Source organism: Podarcis erhardii (genome assembly GCF_964252035.2).
Source record: "Podarcis erhardii genome assembly, chromosome: 7".
In the NCBI taxonomy this organism is placed as follows: Eukaryota; Metazoa; Chordata; class Lepidosauria; order Squamata; family Lacertidae; genus Podarcis; species Podarcis erhardii.
Genome location: NC_138511.1, coordinates 59,573,711 through 59,592,933, shown reverse-complemented (window position 1 = coordinate 59,592,933; position 19,223 = coordinate 59,573,711). Strand labels below are relative to the sequence as shown.

General features: G+C 45.5%; 1 protein-coding gene across 2 annotated transcripts; it reads left to right on the top strand.

The window, feature by feature from the left end:
- Positions 1-3,177: 3,177 nt before the first annotated feature.
- Positions 3,178-18,998, top strand: SYNC (syncoilin, intermediate filament protein). Of its 2 annotated transcripts, none has more exons than XM_081870424.1 (4): positions 3,178-3,397; positions 10,662-11,622; positions 15,950-16,074; positions 18,517-18,998. In XM_081870424.1, the coding sequence occupies exons 2-4, from the start codon at positions 10,669-10,671 to the stop codon at positions 18,575-18,577; spliced, it is 1,140 nt and encodes a 379-aa protein (XP_081726550.1). In that variant the 5' UTR covers positions 3,178-3,397; positions 10,662-10,668; the 3' UTR covers positions 18,578-18,998. The 2 variants fall into 2 exon arrangements, with proteins under 2 accessions (XP_081726550.1, XP_081726551.1); XM_081870425.1 differs by lacking the exon at positions 3,178-3,397 and adding an exon at positions 3,634-3,719.
- Positions 18,999-19,223: the final 225 nt, after the last annotated feature.

Genomic DNA, 19,223 nt, shown 5'->3' with positions numbered 1-19,223 from the left:
TTGGTAGAAATTATCGCTGCCTGGGTGCTAATGAGGACTGGGTAGGTTGTTACGGAAATATTATGCTTATCACCTTCACTGACTCCTAGTCAATCTCCAGGCTCAATTTAAACTGCTGGTTTTGACTGCTGAAGCTATTCATGGCCTGTGCCCTTGGTACCTGAAGTACTGCCTCATCTCACATGCTCCTGGACCCTGAGGTCATCACCTGGGGCTCCTTTGTGTGTTGATGCCAGGTGAGATACAACTAGGTGAGGAACTTTTCAGCAGTGGTCCCTTAGTTGTGGAACACCATCCCAAAAAGTCTACTTTAATATCATTCCAGCACCAGGCAGATGCCTTTTTACATACCCAGTTTTCTAAAACAATGTTATGATTTACACCGTTTTAGCTCTGTGGATTTTTATTCCTCTGCTCTCCATTTCAAATTGGCTTGTTGTAACAACATTCCTTTCTCTCTGCAATGTGTGTAGTTAAACTAATGTGTTACTTTATAGTGGTGGGTGTTATATTGGCTGTACCTTGTTTGTTTGTTTGTTTACAACTTTGCTTCCATATAACTTATCCTCACTGAAAGCATTGATTCCTACCCTGTTAGATAGTTATACATGAAAATTTTGTTTTCATTAGCTATGTGCATGCAGATTTTCTTTAATGCTGCCAAATAAGGAAAATATGGCTTTCCTGTGAAGGAATGTGCAGTTGTCAGTATTAAAGAATTCTTAAACATCTATGCACTGACTTTGGCTAGTTTACATGAAGCAAAAACACATCACACACAGAGCAGAAAGGTACTGTTGTCACTGATAGAAAATGTCAGTGGGTGGGTGATAAAATCTATTCCGTCCTAATAGTGCATGGTCTGATTGTTGCATACTTTCCAAGAGCAGGATAAATGGATAAAAAATTGATGTAGGAACTGTCTGTTATACACCAAACTTTCATCCATTTATCCAGCTCTTTGAAAGTATGCAACAACCAGACCATGCACTATTAGATCAAATACCAGGGCTCTGGGAGGTAGTTTTTCTTGCTTAAGAAGAACCTGAGTAACAAGATTTATTCTATCTACATTTTGTGCTATCTAATTTGCATCTTTTCCATGATGCTCTCACAAATTATTTCAGCACATTGCAGATCTCTTGCAGTCATTCTGAACTCATGAAGGCCCAAATTGGGCAAAAAGTGTGGAAGTTACTGCACCAAACTCCTATACACTGACTAGGTACAAAAGTATGTATATTATAGGGCTGTTCCTTTAAATGTGGCTTAGTGGGGAAATACTACAGAAAATTTAATGAAGAGTGTTTAAACTAGGGTCTGAAGGAGACTTGCCTATTACTGATATTACCTAGTCCCCTAGCGGGTAGGGCTGCCACTAATTTTCTAAGTACTTCCCTTCCTGCCCCAATTCACCTAAACCCCACTCTGCTGTCCAAAATTTACCACTACATTTTGCCCCAGGACAGGACTATCTCTGCTTCTGGAGCACAGCACGTTCTGAATCTGCCATAAGTTGCATTGTCCTTGGAAATGGTCATCGCCACAGGCATTATCATCTGCTTACCCCCTTCCCCTGCAGATGACACACCACCATCTGGTTGCCTAGCTATGTCCACAAACAGAGAGCAGCAGGGCTAACTCAAGGCATCTGATTGCAGCCCACAACAGTTCCCATGTCCCTCTGTTCCCCTTCCCCAAACAGGTTATTTCTAGGATAAACTAGAAAGAGGTGTCTGGGCTTGCCATTTCACAAGTAGACTCATTTTTTGTTATTTTTATGCCATAGAAGGCTCTTTTCTACCAGCCCAGCTGACCCTCACTGGTAACCTTGCTGGCAGTTTTAATGTTAGATAGATTTAGGTGGGTATTTATACACACACGAAACATTGTTCAAGTTAACAGCATTCCTACGCTATTGAGTCAAACGCCTCCACAAATAGAGGGGAGAGACATGCGGCTTGCACTACTTGGTATTTTATTATTATTTTAAAAAATAACCCTTTATTCCTCTTAAATATGCTTCTTGTAGTTAGCCAAGAGAGGCATGGGTTCACAGTGCAACTGCACTTCTGACCTGAAATTCAAAGCCAACAAGGGAGCAAGCCAGGGCGAGTAACCTTATCCCTGGACAAGGAAGCTGAAGAAAGCTGAGTGAGGAGGACTGAGCAGCAGCAGGGCGGACTTATTGCCCGTGGGTGTTGAATGATGCATTTTGCTGCCTGGACAATTGTCCTCCAGGCAGGAAGAGCTCAGTTAGCAAGTAGGACTTGGGGGAGCTACATAAGGCCAAATGCCTTTTGCAGGGATGATGCCATATTAATGTACAGTAATACTAGGACTGTCCCCCTGCCACTCCTCTGTGATGCCTTCTGCGCCTTCAAACCCCTCATATTTTGCCAGTCACCCTTTAGGGCTTGCTACCTTAGTCATCTTTGCCCAATTAAAGTTCATTCTTAACCTGCAATCCTATTACAGTGGTACCTCTGGTTAGGAACTTAATTCGTCTGTTCTTAACCTGAAACTGTTCTTAACCTAAGGTACCACTTTAGCTAACGGGGCCTCCCACTGCCGCCACGCAATTTCTGTTCTCATCCTGAAGCAAAGTTCTTAACCCGAGGTACTATTTCTGGGTTAGTGGAGTCTGTAACCTGAAGCATCTGTAACCTGAAGCATCTGAAACCCGAGGTACCACTGTACATGCCTACCTAAGAAGCAGCCCTACAGAACGCAGTGGGACTGAGCTGTCATACAAAAGATTGTGCAGCAAGTCTATGCATTTCCTAACACCCACCCGTTACTACTCTGGTCTCATCTTTGCCTCCTCTCTCCCTCTCCCATCACAAAACCAGACATTTAGTCTTCCCACCTTGGGGACATAGCAGCAGCAGCAAGTACTGGAAAGCACACGTCCATGACCCTCAGCATGCACAGGTTTCTCCTCAGTTTCTAGACATTCCTGTATTTCATGTAAGCATTCACATGTGGCTGCCAACATACATGCAAAGGGGGGGGGGGAGAGAGGTGATGGAAAGAGAGAGGGTTAAAGAGGCTTGCTCCTTCCCAGCCCCTCCCAACACAGCTTTCCTCTTGGCTCTGCTGAAAGTTCAGACAGAGCCAAGCGCCAACCACTCTGCCTCTGGCACTGGGAGGCGAGTGGAGAGGCCTGCCAGCCGGCCGCCTCCTCTTCCCCGCCTCCTCCCCCACCCCACTCCGTAGGCAGGGATCTGGTGTCAGCCTTTCCACTAGAATTGCACAGCCGTTTCCAAAGAGACTGAGGTGGGGGTGGCCCCGGGGGCTCCGGTTTCTTGCACTGTTTATTAATAACCTCACACCCACCCCATGCCAAAAGCCTGTCCGGCCGGGGGCACAAGGAACTTGGTTCCTGGAGAGAAAGGTAAGAAGAGCTAAATTGCTACCATTCATTGGTGAGCGTGGGCTCTCTTTTCTGTTCTAGTAGCTGGAAAGGAGATGCTCCAAGCTAAAAAGAACTAGGCTCATTTAAGGGGGAGAGGGGAGCAACCTAACGGTTTTGGAAACGGGGTGTGGTTGGCGAATAATTCATATTGGAAAGCATCAGGTTTATTAAGGGTGGGCTCAATTGGGTTGCCTGCCAGACCATTTGTGGCCAGTGCAGGCCTGACTGGAAAAAGGAAGAAAGGTACAGTACCTTCACCCGCTGCTGGACCACTGAGAAAGAGGCTGTCTTCCCTGGCTTTGTACGTGTTTTTCTTTGCCCAAGTAAGAAATATCAGCCTGGATGCACAACATCCTGCTACAGAGAGGAGGGGGGAGAAGCAGGGACTGTCTGAATCTGCCTGGGTGGAAAGTGAGACCATTTGCCTGTGAAAAAAATCTTCACAAGGAAGGAATCGTGCTGCTGCTAGATAGAAGATTGGTGACAGATTCCGGTCCTAATTCAGAAGTTGAAACCAAAGAGCTTTGCACCAATCCTCACCTAAGCTTTCTGTATCCAACTACTAAGAAATAGCAAGCCTGGAAGTGAAGGCTGCTTCACTTTGCTGTTTTCACAAGGGTGGAAAAATGCCTTATTTGGGAAAAGAGAAGGTTTATCTCTGAAAATAATCTCCAGTGGTGCTCAGAGCTGAAGTAGAACACGCAAATGGCACTCCCTTCCCCAACAACTTAACAGGAGGTAGGGTACCATCTGCCATGAAGTTCTCATGTACCAACCTTACTGAAATGTCTATGGGCCTCTGGAGGGCAGGGGGCTGGTGCCCCCTGGATGTGTCCTTTGTCTCCTCCTCTGACATCCTGGTAGCAGGGCCACGCTGCAGGTGCTCTCCCATTAAATATCCCATGGAAGTTTCCCTGCTCCCCTTGTTAAAGTGCATGTTACCCAACTGGCCCTTCAATGTACTGCTCAGCCCCACCCCATCAGGTATTTCACTGTGAGTGTCTGAGGGCCCTGCTCTTGCCACTTACCATCTGGCCTGGGGCGGGGCCTGAAGCCTCAAAAGGACTGCTCTGCTGCCCAGGAGGACTCCCCTGTGAGTGCCTGAGGGCCCTGCTCTTGCCACTTCCACCTGGCCCAAGGCGGGGCCTGAAGCCTCACAAGGACTGCTCCTGCCACTTACTGTCTGGCCCAGGTGGGGCCTCACAGGAACGGTTGTTGCCACTGATGCTGCTACTGCCCAGGAGGACCCGGAGGGGTGCAGAGTTCTTTTTAACATGTTTTAAAATGTTCCTTTCCCTTTAGATTTTTATATATGGGGGTGGGATGGATGTTTGGGTGGGCTTGGGAATTTGTTAGATTTTGATGAATTTGTAATTTTTGCAGTTTTTATTTGTATTGTTTTATTGTTTTCTGGGTTGTTTTTGTTTTTTGTTTTTATTGTTTTAAGGTTTTATTGTTTTAGGCTGCGAAAGAATAACATTAATTGCCATCAATGGAGGCTACTATGAGGCTTGGGATTGCTACCGTGGAGGGGCGAGGGAGGTATGGCGGTTGGGGCAGATGTTATAGGCGAAGGGGATCGAGATATGGATATGCTCGTACCCCTTCCAATCTGCGCCTCATCCCGAGGGACGAGGGTAGGGTGAGCAAGGATTACTCACCTCCATCACTGGTGCTGTGCAATGCCAGGTCTATAGGCAACAAAACTGCCACCCTGCGAGATTTCTTTATCTCGCAGGGGGTCGACCTGGCTTGTGTGACGGAGACCTGGGTGCGCAAAGGGGCAACAGTTACCTTATGAGAGATGGCGCCCCCGGGTTTCTCCGTCCTCCACCAGTCCTGGACTGTGTGCCGGGGGGGGAGGGGTGGCATTATTAATCCGGGAAGATTGTCCTTTCAGGGCTCTACCATCGCCATCAATCCCCAGCATTGAATGTGTTGGCCTAGTGTGGGACTCCGAGGAGAGCTTGGCTGTCTGGCTGGTGTACCGGCCACCTAGCGCACCAGCAGCCACCCTGTCAGGCCTATTGGAGGCGGTGGCCGGCTGGGCCTTGGAGTTCCCTAACCTATTGGTATTGGGGGACTTCAACATCCATGCTGACGCCACTCCCTCCTCACAGGCTCTGGACCTGGTGTCTTCCATGGCAACACTAGGGCTCTCCCAGTTTGTTTCTGGCCCCACACATCAAGCAGGCCACACGCTGGATTTGATCTTTGGCGTAGGCTTAGATATGATCATGTCTCCTTCGATGAAGGTACCATGGTCTGATCACTACACTCTGAAAGCCAGGATTCACTTTCCACCCCCACCCTGCTTAGGTGGCGAGCCGATTTGGGCTCGCCCGCAGAGGCTGATGGACCCTGATAGATTCCGCCAAGCCTTGAGAGACCTTGCTCCCCCTGGCGACTCATTGACTGAGCTTGTTGAGGGCTGGAATATCCAGCTCCTGGCAACCATCGATGAGATCGCACCGAAGCGCCCTCTGCGACCCCGCAGAAACCGGGCTCCCTGGTTTACCGAGGAGCTCCGGAAAATGAAGCGGGACCTCAGACGGCTAGAGCGAGTATGGCGGGGTGCCCGTGACGAAGCCTCAAGAACATCTTATAGGGCTTTTATGAAAACCTACGAGATGGCGGTGAAGGCTGCTAAGAAGTCTTACTTCTCGGCCTCCATTGCATCCGCTAGCTCTCGCCCGGCGCAATTATTTAGTATAATCAGGTCTTTAACGTCCATTGAGGGACAGCCAAATTTAAATAACAATTTGTCATACAGCTGTGAGGCATTTGCGAGCTTTTTTGCAGAGAAGGTCTTGTTGCTCCGCCATGACCTCCCTGCCAATTTGGATACAATAAAGGAACTGGAGGCCCCTCGACTGTCCTTGGGTCCAGTATTGGACCACTTCGACCGGATATCCCCAGCTGATGTGGACAGACTCCTCCGAGCTGGAAAGCCCACCACCTGTCCTCTTGACCCGTGCCCGTCTTGGCTGATTAGAGCGTGTCCAGACGAGGTGCGGGCCCCCCTGTGGGATATCATCAATTTGTCCCTTGGCACGGGGACATTCCCAGGGGAACTGAAGGAGGCAGTGGTGTGCCCGCTCTTAAAGAGAACATCATTAGATCCTTTAGATCTATCCAATTACCGCCCGGTTTCGAATCTTCCGTTCCTGGGTAAGGTGATTGAGAGAGCGGTTGCTGAACAGCTTGGTGGGTTTCTGGATGAAACATTGGCTCTGGATCCATTCCAGTCCGGCTTCCGCGCTGGTCATGGGACCGAGACGGCTCTGGTTGCCCTAACAGATGATCTTCGTAGACAGCTGGATCGAGGCGGGTCGGGGCTGCTGATTCTTCTAGATCTGTCAGCAGCTTTCGACATGGTCGATCACGAACTGAGCTTGCCGACGTGGGGATCCACCGCCTTGCCGACGTGGGGATCCAGGGCACAGTCCTTCAATGGCTGTGCTCGTTTCTCTCTGGTCGGGGACAGAGGGTGGCGCTTGGGGGGGAATTGTCATCGCGCCACTCCTTGGTGTGTGGAGTACCTCAGGGTGCGATACTCTCCCCAATGCTTTTCAACATCTTTATGCGCCCCCTCACCCAGCTTTTCCAGAGTTTTGGGCTGGGTTGCCATCAGTATGCCGATGACACCCAACTCTATCTGTTGATGGATGGCCATCTTTACTCGGCCCCAGACACACTGGCGAGATGTCTGGAAGCTGTGGCTGGATGGTTACGTGGGAGCCAGTTGAAGCTAAATCCTTTGAAGACAGAGGTCCTGTGGCTGGGACGGGACGATATGGGATGGGGGGGGGCAACTCCCATCTCTTGCGGGGGCACAATTAGTGCCAGCACCGTCCGTTAAGAGTTTGGGTGTAATCTTCGACACCTCCCTTTCCATGGAGGCGCAGATTGCAGCTATAACAAAGGCGGCATTTTTCCATCTCCGCCAAGCTAAGCAGTTGGCTCCTTACCTCTCTCGCCCTGACCTAGCCACTGTGATCCACGAGACGGTCACCTCCAGACTGGATTATTGTAACTCGCTCTACGTGGGGCTGCCCTTGAGACTGACCCAGAAACTCCAGTGGGTGCAGAATGCTGCAGCGAGACTCCTTATGGGGTCTTCGCTGCGAGATCACATTCACCCGGTGCTATACCAGCTGCACTGGCTCCCGGTGGAGTACAGGATCAGGTTTAAGGTGCTGGTTTTAACCTTTAAAGCCCTATACGGCCTAGGACCCTCGTACCTAAGGGACCGCCTCTCCTGGTATGCCCCACAGAGAAACTTACGGTCTTCAAATAAAAACATCTTGAAGGTCCCAGGCCACAGAGAAGTTAGGCTGGCCTCAACTAGAGTCAGGGCTTTTTCGGCTGTGGCTCCGACCTGGTGGAACACTCTGTCACAAGAGACTAGGGCCCTGCGGGACTTGACATCTTTCCACAGGGCCTGCAAGACAGAGCTGTTCCGCCAGGCCTTTGGCCAGGGCACAGCCTGACCCCCTCCCTCGGGAATCTTCGCGGAGCTCTGGCCCAATGGTGGCCAGTGGCTTGAATTTAATTGATTTTATAATGAATGATTTTAGAGTGTTGTTTGTGTTGTACTTTTGTACTGTTTTATTGTTGTTAGCCGCCCTGAGCCCGGCTTCGGCTGGGGAGGGCGGGATATAAATAAAATTTATTATTATTATTATTATTATTACAGCTGGTTCTATTTCAGAACATTTACCTCTTTAAGTTGTTCAGGCGCTCCACATTCTTAAGGACAGTGGATTAAACACCTCCTTCTCTGCCATTTAGACACAGTGCACATTCACCCAAGCCTTATCTTGTGAAGAGGTCTTTCATCTGTGGACAGCTGCTGCACACACGCTCTTTCTTCAGGGGATGACTCTACTCTACAGTGCTTGCTTGCTTGGAAACCAGGGCCCCTCAATAATATCCCTTGCCTGCTGTGATATTTTGATCCATCCTCAGCCATCTTGCAGAGCGTGCATGTAAGCTCATTTGGGCACTCTCTTCTGTACATCTGAGGCTGCGTCAGCATTTTCAATTAAAATAAAAAAAGCTGCCCTCTTTTCAGTAATCAATGACTTAAAGCAACACAGATTCCCCTCCAACTGACCCCTTGGTACTTAAGTAGCCTGGCAAAAAACAAAACAAAACAAAAAACCCACCTCTCAGCTCATTTGCTCCCCATTTGTCAATGCAATGCAACACATGCTTAAAGTATATTTATTTATTCACTTAATATAGCTGTTCTGGTCAGTGTATTTCCGTCAGGGTTCCCCTACCCCCAATCTTTTCTTAGAACCAGCCATTACTTGTTATTTATATTTTATACCCATTTTTGTATCTAGCTTTTTATCCATATACATGGCACTTTATAAAGAGTAAGAGAATAAGTCTCTGCCCCATATTGGTTACAGTCTAGAAAACGGTGTGAGGGAAATGGAGGTGGGTTGGGGGAAGAATGATGGCAGCTGTATTTACTTAGGCTTAGTTACAGTATGGCATGGGGGCAAGGAAGGGGTGACCAAAGCTTCATGGAAAAGCTGAGTTTTGAGGAGAACTTGAAGGAAGTAATGATATGCAGCATCACAGATGCATATGTTAAACAAACACGTTGCAACACAGTTTAAATGTAAGCAGGTTTAAATTCATTAAAACCCAGGGAGTTAGGGTTAAGCTATCACTAAGGAGAGTAAGGTGATCCCATTGGGTAGCAGATCTGGAGCATCATTAATGAGCAGAAGACCTGACAATTTTTAAATTATTGTCATATTTTTACTGCCAAGGTAGAAAACAGATTTTGATTCCAAAATTTATTCAGCCATACCTAGTTTACCACATTCAACTCAACATATAGAGGCTTGTTCAACAAGGTTACAAGTTGTCTCTAAACATGTAGAATTGGAACAACAATTGTATACTACTTCCTTAAGAGCACATTTAAAAAGCCTTTGTGGTTTTTTTAATGGTCCTAATATTTTGTTGTGCCTGGATTTTCCCCCTGATGCACCAAGAGAATTATGGGTTCTGCCCATACAGGGTATACAGGAAAATCATGTATACCCAAACTCTTGGAGCTATCCTTGCAGCTTGCGAGTGATGGGGAAAAAAAGAAAAAAAATTCCCCGGACTCCCAGAGCTCGTGTAACAAGTAGATCTTAAAAGCCCTTTTTGCGCCAGGTACAGTAACCCCAAATGGGCCTGGTGCAAAAATAGCTTCTAAGCAATCCACCTTGATTGGATTTAAGTTGTATAATTTCAACCAGCCTGCCTTCAACCTTGCTGAAATTGCTCAAATTAAAAGTTTGTAAGATGTTATCATACTGCATTAATAGAAAGATAGGTAAAGGGACCCCTGACCATTAGGTCCAGTCGTGGCCGACTCTGGGGTTGCGGCACTCATCTTGCTTTATTAGCCGAGGGAGCTGGCGTACAGCTTCCGGGTCATGTGGCCAGCATGACTAAGCCGCTGCTAGTGAACCAGAGCAGCGCACGGAAATGCCGTTTACCTTCCCGCCGGAGCGGTACCTATTTATCTACTTGCACTGCTGGGTTGGCAGGAGCAGGGCCCGAGCAATGGGAGCTCACCCCGTCACGGGGATTCGAACCGCCGACCTTCTGATTGGCAAGTCCTAGGCTCTGTGGTTTAACCCACAGCCCCACCCATGTCCCTTAATAGAAAGATAAGGTATGTGAAATACGGGGTATTATTATTATTATTATTATTATTATTATTATTATTATTATTATTAATGTTCAAGGGCAGTGTTTCCCAAATTTACAATAACCGCGTACCCCTTTTGAGAGTATAGTTTTACCAGCATACCCAGTCTTGGACAAAGATAATTTGGGGGGTAGTTTTAATACAGCACACCATTCTCATACTAAATTCTAATAAATTGTTTTCTGCAGCTAAAAATAAAATAAAAAGCAAAATAAAAATGTATGCCATGTACCCTTTGAAACCCTTTTGTGTACCACTGGGGGTACATGTACCACACTTTGAGAAACATTGTTCTAGGGGAACCAGCTGGGGTATATGGTGAGAAGTTGGGGGAGGAAGCTAACTTCCTGGCCTTGGTAACAAAGCATCAAATTCTTCAAAGCTTTCTGCAGTTGCAGGATTCTCAGCTGAGGGATGGCGCATCTATTTCTTCACAAATGCCTACCTATGCTCAATGAGCTCCGTTGTTCAGCCATTTGTAGGTCTGATTCCATGATTGCTTTTTATTTCCAGGGAAGTGATGGCAGACTCCGAGCCTGCTCTGGATTCAGACAACGCAGAAGCCTTCTCAGAGCTAGGTGCTGGGGTTCCAGGAGCACTCTTAGAGCCTAATGGAGAAGACACCTCTGAGATGCTGTATATGGATCCCATCAACATGCCATTCCTTCAAGACACAGAAAGCACAGGCTCTCCAGTGGTGCTGCAGGAAGACATGGAAGACGAGGAAGTATATTATGATGCAGAAGACATAAGCATTGAGGATCTCGGAAAGCATTTTCAGGAGTGCATTGAAGCAGTGGAAGAGCTGGAGAGGGAGAGGGACCAGCTTATTCGGGAACTGATGCTCCTACGGGAACCAGCTCTTGAGGAAATCAGACACGCCCATGAAGAGATCCTCGAAGCCTACAGGCTGCATGCCAAGGTGGAGCTTGAAAGGGACAGTCTGCGGGATGAAATTCGGCAAGTGAAACAGAAGCTTTTTAGGGTGACTCGGGAATGTGTGGCGTGCCAGTACCAACTGGAAAACAGGAGGCACGACGTGGCCCAGTTTGCTGTCTACCGGGAAGAACTGGAAAGCAGGGTCAGCCAGCTTTCAGAGGAGCTATCCCAACTGAGAGAGACTTGTGAGAAAGAGAAGGAGCAGTTGAGAGAACAGCTGAAGGCTCCGAGGAGGCGAAGGAGCAGCTGCTACCTGCAGGCAAGCAGGCGGCTTTCCATGGAGTTTGAGAGCTTTGTGGCGGAGAGCCGTCAGGGCCTGGAAGAACAGTATGAGCCTAAGCTGATGCGCCTCTTAGAAAGGAGAGAAGCCAGCAGAAAGGCTTTGCAAAAGACACAGGGCGAGATTCACAAATTAAAGGAAACTCTGAGACCACTGCAGGGAGAGGTCAGCAAGTTATTGCTGCAGAACAAAAACCTGGAGCAACAGATCCTGCTCATTAAGCAAAAACGGGACGAAGAAGTTCTTCAGTACAAGGTATGCCTTATGGCAGCCTTTCCCAGCATGGTACCCTCCAGATGATTTGGACTCCAGCTCACATTAGCCAGTGGGGAAGGAGGGTGGAAGTCACTGTCCAAAACCCCTGGAGGGCACCAGTTGGAAAAGGCTACCTAACAGCCTTGCAGACTCCCCTGCTCTAAAGCTAGTTGCCAAGCAGGTCGATGTAGCACCTGCCTATCTGATGAAATGCCGCCTGCCATGACACAGACTCCAGAATATCTGAGCTCACATACGCTATTGGGAGAATGAGATGCCACTCCTGTCAGGCTGTACCAGGGAAATTTCTGTCTGACTGGTCCTTTGTAGAGGTATATCTTAGTTATCAGCTCAAAGAGAGAGAAATAGTGAAGGAGCAGGTTAAACATCTTCCTTCCTGTAAAAAGAACTAGCACGTCAGGTAGAAGACTATATTAATACTGTGCGTGCAAGATTTTTTCATACAAGGGAGCCCCTCAAAGAGACATCACAATTTGGCTTAGAAAAGAACCTATTGGGAGCCAATAGGAGGGGCTTTGAAGTCAACCAGCCCGCAGCATCCTCTCTTCCTTAAGACTGCAATCAGGAAAGCTTATCTCCCAAGTCTAAATCCAGAATGGGGGGCAGAGAGAGATTTTCAGCAGGATGGATTGCATCTAGAGTGGCCTTAATCCTTTCTTCCCCAGCTGAGACTATCCCAAAATATCTCCTGATGTGTTTTTTATTATTATTACAAATTTTATTGATTTTTTTTTAAAAAACAATTACTGAGCATAAAGCATTGCCTTCCAGGAAAATGCATGTACAGAGTCTTAGATGTACCTCACACGTTTAACACATATTAAAATGTCACATTAACACATAATTTATATGGAATTAATACAGGGGTCATGGCTCAGTGACACAGCACCTATAGACGGTCCCAGATGCAATCTGTGGCATCTCCAGGTAGGACTGGGAAAGATTGATGTCACTCAGTGTTAGACAATTATGAGCTAGATGAACCGACTTGCTATGTTCCATACTTGATCTGTAGTGAAAGGCACTATTTTAGATGAATTAGACAAATGCCTGGAGGACAGACATGTCGGTGGTTCTCAGCCATGTCGCTAAATGACGCCTCCGCATTCAGAGGCAGTGTACTTCAGAATATCAGCATCTGATAATGACACAACAGAGAAATCACTATGGCCTTAAATCCCTGTTTCTGAACTTTCAGAGGCATGCAGTTGGCCACTGTGGAAACAGAACCATGGACTAGGTAGACCTTTCACTTAATGCACTGACACAGTAAAACCAAAGGCTGATGTGTAAATGCTATTTCTTTAAAAATAAGAACTACTTCTAAATGGAACAGGGAGGAGACTAGCCTGGCCAGCATCCATATCTGGATTTTACCAAACCATCAACAGCTCCTACAAGGCTCAGTTGCCTTCCTTGACTCAAGTTTATTTACAGATGGTAGGAAATGCTGTACAGTATATTAAAAGGTTTAGCGTTTTCTAAGGTCCAAGGAAGTTTACAGGAATTGAGTGAGACACATTCCTTGCTATGCAAATGTGACTGCTCTTTTCCACCCCTTCTAGTCACATATGCAAGCTCCTCCAAAGGCTGGGTTCTACAGGGTGAGTCCTTTAAAAGAGGCCCCCGTGGATACAGACTAAACATGTTGCATGGGGCCTCTTTTAAAAGACTCACCCTGTATAATCCCTCCCATAATCCCTACAGAGGTTTTAGCAGCTTTTCACCAAGGTGCATGTGAAAACAGATGCCGCAGGACCTTTTACTTAAACTTCCTTTTAACATTCCTTATTCTGTTTAGAAGCTGAAGGAAGAGCAACACCCTGATCGCTCTTGGTTTTTTCATTTCCTCTTCTTACACTGAACATATTGAAAAACTGGGCTCCAATCATTTTTCTATTTACTTCTTTTTTGAGTGTTACAAGGGGTGACTAACCCCCATTTCAGGGGCCAGATCCGACGCCCGACTTCCCTGCCCTCTCCTAGATGTCACTTTGGGCAGTGCCAAATTTTATTTACATATACACATATTTATATACACACAGCACTGAAACGGGTGGAACAGAGCTCAAATCACTCTCTCACTGGTTGCTTAATGAGTGGAGAGGGGGCAATAACCTCCTCTCAGCTATTTAGGATCAGCTGGGGAAGGAGGGCTGTGCCCGTGTGGGCACTTTTGGCCACACCCACTGGTGGCATGTGGGCTCAGCCTAAAGAAGGTTAACCACCCCTGCTTCAAACTATGTGATTAGATCCCTCTCTGGAACCACACAAATAGCCACCTATTTTTGTGGCAAGGCAGGCAAGAAGCATTCAATGGGTAGGAACGGCCTATGACACATTCAGCCAAGTTGAATTCTGAGAGCAACTGAGTCTTATGTAACATCAGGAATCTCAGCAGTGCTTTATTTGTACCAAGGGCTCAGCTTTAGAACCAGGCCTGACTACTGCAATACGGGAAGTGTAAGGAAAATGCTTTTGAAATAATGCATGGCTTGCCACTGTGACTCCATCCTTGCCGCCATCTGTGTAGACACCCTGCACCCCCGCTAATGGTTGAAGACTAAGGCCCTGTCTTGACTAGGGGATGGCTGAAAATTCAACACGGGCTAGCTGTCAATTCTGGAAATGTCAAAGCTGAAGTATAAGATAACATGCAGGTAGTTTAAAAATACAAATCTTCAATCCATTGAGGAAAGTAACTCCAATAAAAATAGGAATAATTTAGACTTCCGGGCTCAAACACGGAGCCTTCTAACAAATTTGTCCTGAGCAGTAGCTGTGGTATATTTTTGCATGGCTGAAATAATCCCACAAGCCAGTCTGGCATTCAGCATATATTCTGCATTTTGCACTGCAAGTATCATGAGATTCTCTCTCCACCAGCAAGTTGCTAGACTTCACAGTGATACAAGGGGGGTGGAAACTGTTGCAGAGATCGGATGTAGTACGAGCAGGCATCCACTAGGACAATGAGGCTTCTCCATCCTTCCTCCACTGTCCCCAAAATCTGCTCTGGAGGAATCCTCCCAAGATTTCACACAACACTTACTGTATTTATCTGAACTGCACCAACTTCACAAATCTTTGAGTTCTTATGCTGCCAGTTTTAGCTAGTGCAAATCAGCATAGTTGCTGTTTGGCTGGCATTATCTCAGTCAGCTGGGGGCAAGGGCACCCCTGCAAAAGTACCATGCCATCAGTAATGAGTCGGACTGCTTTCAGTTAGTTTCTGAGCAATACGTTGTGCTTACATTGGGAAGACAACTCCTTCCTTCTTCAATCCTACTTCAAGTTATGCACAATTGGAAAATTGAGAATATTTTATTTTTATTCTGCCTTTCAACCAAGGAGCTACAAGGCAAATTATATAACAGTGGTACCTCAGGTTAAGTACTTAATTCGTTCCAGAGGTCCGTTCTTAACCTGAAACTGTTCTTAACCTGAAGCACCACTTTAACTAATGGGGCCTCCTGCTGCCACCACGCCGCCAGAGCATGATTTCTGTTCTCATCCTGAAGCAAAGTTGTTAACCTGAAGCACTATTTCTGGGTTAGCAGAGTCTGTAACCCGAAGCGTATGTAACCTGAAGCGTATGTAACCTGAGGTACCACTGTAATACAAAAACTGTGGCTCCATCCACACATTGCATTCTTCTGCAGAGCCACTTATGTGAGGTGGATGGTCTTTATATAGTTTAAAGATGAATAAACTTAATTTCAGTCTGACAGCTTTATGAAAGATGAGAATTCTACTTGAAGGCTGCAAAAAAGAAAAAGAAAATCCAGACCACCTAAGAAAAAGCATAGAGTTCACTCTCTCAAGAACCAAAGATGTCTCCTTTTTAATATATAAAAAAGACATTTTTAGTTTTCAGGCTAGAGATGGGTCTGAAAGTTTATAAGCAACATCAGGTGAAACCTGCAGTCAAAGGAAGGCTTAGCAAGAGTTTTTCCTGGTTCCCAGCTATGCACATGACTAACAGAACAAGTTAGTCAAATTAACTTGCATAATTTATATAAGCCACAGACACTTTTATTATCTTAATAACAATTTTTTATTTTAAGCATATAATTCACAAAAGGGAATGAACAATTTAAACTGATCAATTCTGATAGAATGCTGTGGTTTTCCTCCTTCTGATGTGAAATATGTGTTTGGACAGCAAAATGTGATGCCCTCTAGAATAATTAAGTTATCAGCCATATGCTGGCCCTGATTACAACAGGTACAAAACACTACATGATGAATTTAAAATGCAGGCTACATTCCTTTCTGAAACATTTCAACGCTTTCCCATCCACAGGACCAGGTGGAAGAGATGGAAGAAAGGCTGAGGGAGCTGAAGAATGGAGTCCAACTTCAGCAGAAGAAGAACCAAGAATTGGAAGAGCTGAGGGCCAGCTTACACCAGGAACTATCAATTTACAAGTAGGTTTTACTATCTTTCTTGAAACACTATGAAAGCAAAGCCTGCAAGAAAATCTGAAAGCAGCAGTGAGAAAGGAGTGACAAATTCTCACTATAGGTCCTTCCAGTTACCATACTTGCTCTAGGTATCTCTCTGTATTCTACAGACTAGCCCTTTGTGTTTGGGAAACAGGATGTTCTAGAATATGACTGACCTGGGACATATATCTCAAATATAGTAGGGAACTGCTTCCCACTGAGGGCCTAGCTCTATTCTGGCAGACAGGCTCCTGTCACTTTGGTAGGGCTGGCCTAGAAATCAGTCCCTATCCAAAACATGCAGGAGAATGGCATGAACAACTTCAGTCCTCATAGTCTGGGTAGAGAAATTCCTTTGTAAGGGGTTCAGAGCAACAAACACAAGATCAGCGTCTTAATAAATAGAGGTTATTAAGCAGGTGTAACAAATGAGAATAGTTAGGTGTGAAGGAGGAGGGAAATATGATGTTGCCATTTCTGGGGATTTAAAGGTAGAAGAGTATGAGAGAATTGTGTGGCCTTTATAAACTTCCCTTCCCTATGCTCAGTCTGAAACACAGGAGAAGAACACAAGTATTCTCAGTGGCAGAGTAAAATCCAAAGAAAGTGAAAAGTCTGCCCTTGGCCACAGTAAGACTTAATGGATAGAGTCTAGGGTTCCAAAGGTGTAAGAGGCACCCAGTCAGGAATTCAAAAATTAAGAGTGTTGAACAGTAGTTTATATAACCATGTAAAATTTCATGATCCAAGATGCTTCAACTCACAAGTGTACAGGTTGGTCATGGTGTGTTTTCCAGGTGAACAAAGATTTACGATCTTAATTCTGCTTAACAAGAGGTGGTCTAGACTTTGTAGTGGAAAGTGAAATTCTTGTTGGATAGGCCATTCAAAAGCTCCTTTCTTTGCAACAGACAACACTATATAACCTAGGATAGTTTAGGCATGGAGAAGGCTGAACACTTTAATTCTGGACAGTGTGTAGAGGATGTGGACATTTCCCTGTCCATTTAACAAAGGTTTTCAGAGAAAGCTTTCAAGCACAAGCCTGCCTTTTCGCACTCATTTTCTCAAACAAAATGTAGCCTTTTTAACTGAAGTGATTGTGAGAGACACCCAAAATGGCACAGTAGTGCTTGCCAGCAAAAGAGCCTCTAGATTTCTGAAAGCATTCCAAAATTACTTGTTTTTTGAAACCATATAGAATGTAAATTCTGTCTTTGTACAGCATCTTTCTGGTCTCTTCCTCTGAGAGTAGTGCTGGTGCTTATCATTTATTTTAATAAATGTAAACATATGCAGAAATGCTCTGTCTGCGTAAGTTTTACAACCTTTTAAAAGGTTACTGCTTTAAAATGTGCCCAGCACCACAAAAGGCAAATGTCCTGCTGGAACCATTGTCTTCTCCATCTCCTTAAAAAAATGCAAAAATGCATATTGTGACCAATATTGCTCAATGTTCAGCAAAAAGACCCTAAACAGCATGTATAGCCAGAAAACACACTAACACCACAAGCACAAGGTGCGCAGGTAAGGATCAGCTAGTTTGCAATCTCTGTTTAGCAAAACAAAAAAGAGAGGTGGTAAGAAAATAAAGAGGGGAAAGTGCCTCCACAAGAAAATGAGCCAGTGTCATACGGACAAGGCAGATAAAGGGCCTGCCAGCTCTAGCATCCACTTAGCAAAAAGAGAAAAGGGGGGTGAAGGGCCTCTGTAGGCAGAGTGCCTGCTACCACAAGGTAGATGGAAGTGAGCAGCAAATGCCCTATTGATTCAAGCACACACACGCCCTGCCCCTCAGGTCAACAACCTGATCTACCTATTTGTAGTCAGCTGCTTCTTCCAGTCAGTGTGTTGTTCCCTCTCCTATTTTCTTGTAGGGACCAGAAAGGAAAGGAAAGGTGACTGAATGGGCAAAAGGGGGTGTGCTCAGGTCAAGAAACAGAGGCAAAGATGAACCACTTTAAGAGCAAGTGCAATCATACACACACAACAGCAGCACTACTGGGCAAACTGATGCCACAAGCAATAGGTTCGCAACCACCATTGTATACCACTCTGCAACAGACTGAGCCAGGAGGCAAAAGTGAAAAGTGTCAAAAGAGAAAGTCAAGGGTTCATGTCTAATCAGTAGGGTAGATGGTGACAAATGAAAATGAGGTCACATGTCATAGGATATAGTGCAGTTAGAAATACTGCTGAAACATTCAGGCAGCAATATCAGAGAGGCTGTTGGAAAGGTAGGATTGGATTGGATGGAGGGCAAAAGATGTGGGGTGTCATGAGCACAGGTCTCCCACTCGACCTCTGGAATAAGCTGAGTGGAACAATGAGAGTCCCACAAGGGAAAGAACAGCAAAGAAATCTGATTTCCTTGTGAAATGTTATTTCATTGAGCAACTCGTTACTCAATTTCAATCCCTACAGAGACTGCTTAGAAATCTATGGACAACTCTGCAAGTCTGAAGTGAAACAAGACCAAGATTGAATCATGGATTTATAAGCATGGACATCCTTCCCCTTCCTTACTTACTTGCTGTGTCTTTAGTGGGAATGATAGTACATCCTCTCCATCTGACGACACAGCCAATAAGGAAAACTATGACGGTTTGCATCTTTATTATTATAAAAAGGGATAAAAAGGGCTGCAAATGGTCTGAAACCTGGTAGTTACACTGGACAGATGTCACATCAGCAGGATACCAGATGTGCATTATGCACAACTTCAAAGTTTAAGGTTTGTGTAAAGCTGACGTGTCAGTACATTAATCAGCCTTTCTTTAATGTTATAATTCTGTACAAAACCTGTTTGAGAACAGGATTGTTTAGTTATTTTAGGCAACAGTTTGTAATTTTGACATGTTATGAATAGGAAGCAGAAGTCCTAATTAAATGCTTTTTTATACGCACATAGAGCATTTTGCTATTAATGGATGAAAAATCAGTGTTGTTTTGATAACATAGCAACAGGGTTAAACAGATTGAAAATCCACTTAAGACGACTGGTCAATAGTCATCCCTATTCTACCCCAATGGCAAACCAACCAGCTTTGTCTTCATTTTCTTTCCATTACCCTCACCTGAGTAAAAATTCTACAAATAAGAGTGTTTTCCAGTTTGAAGGTTAACATCTT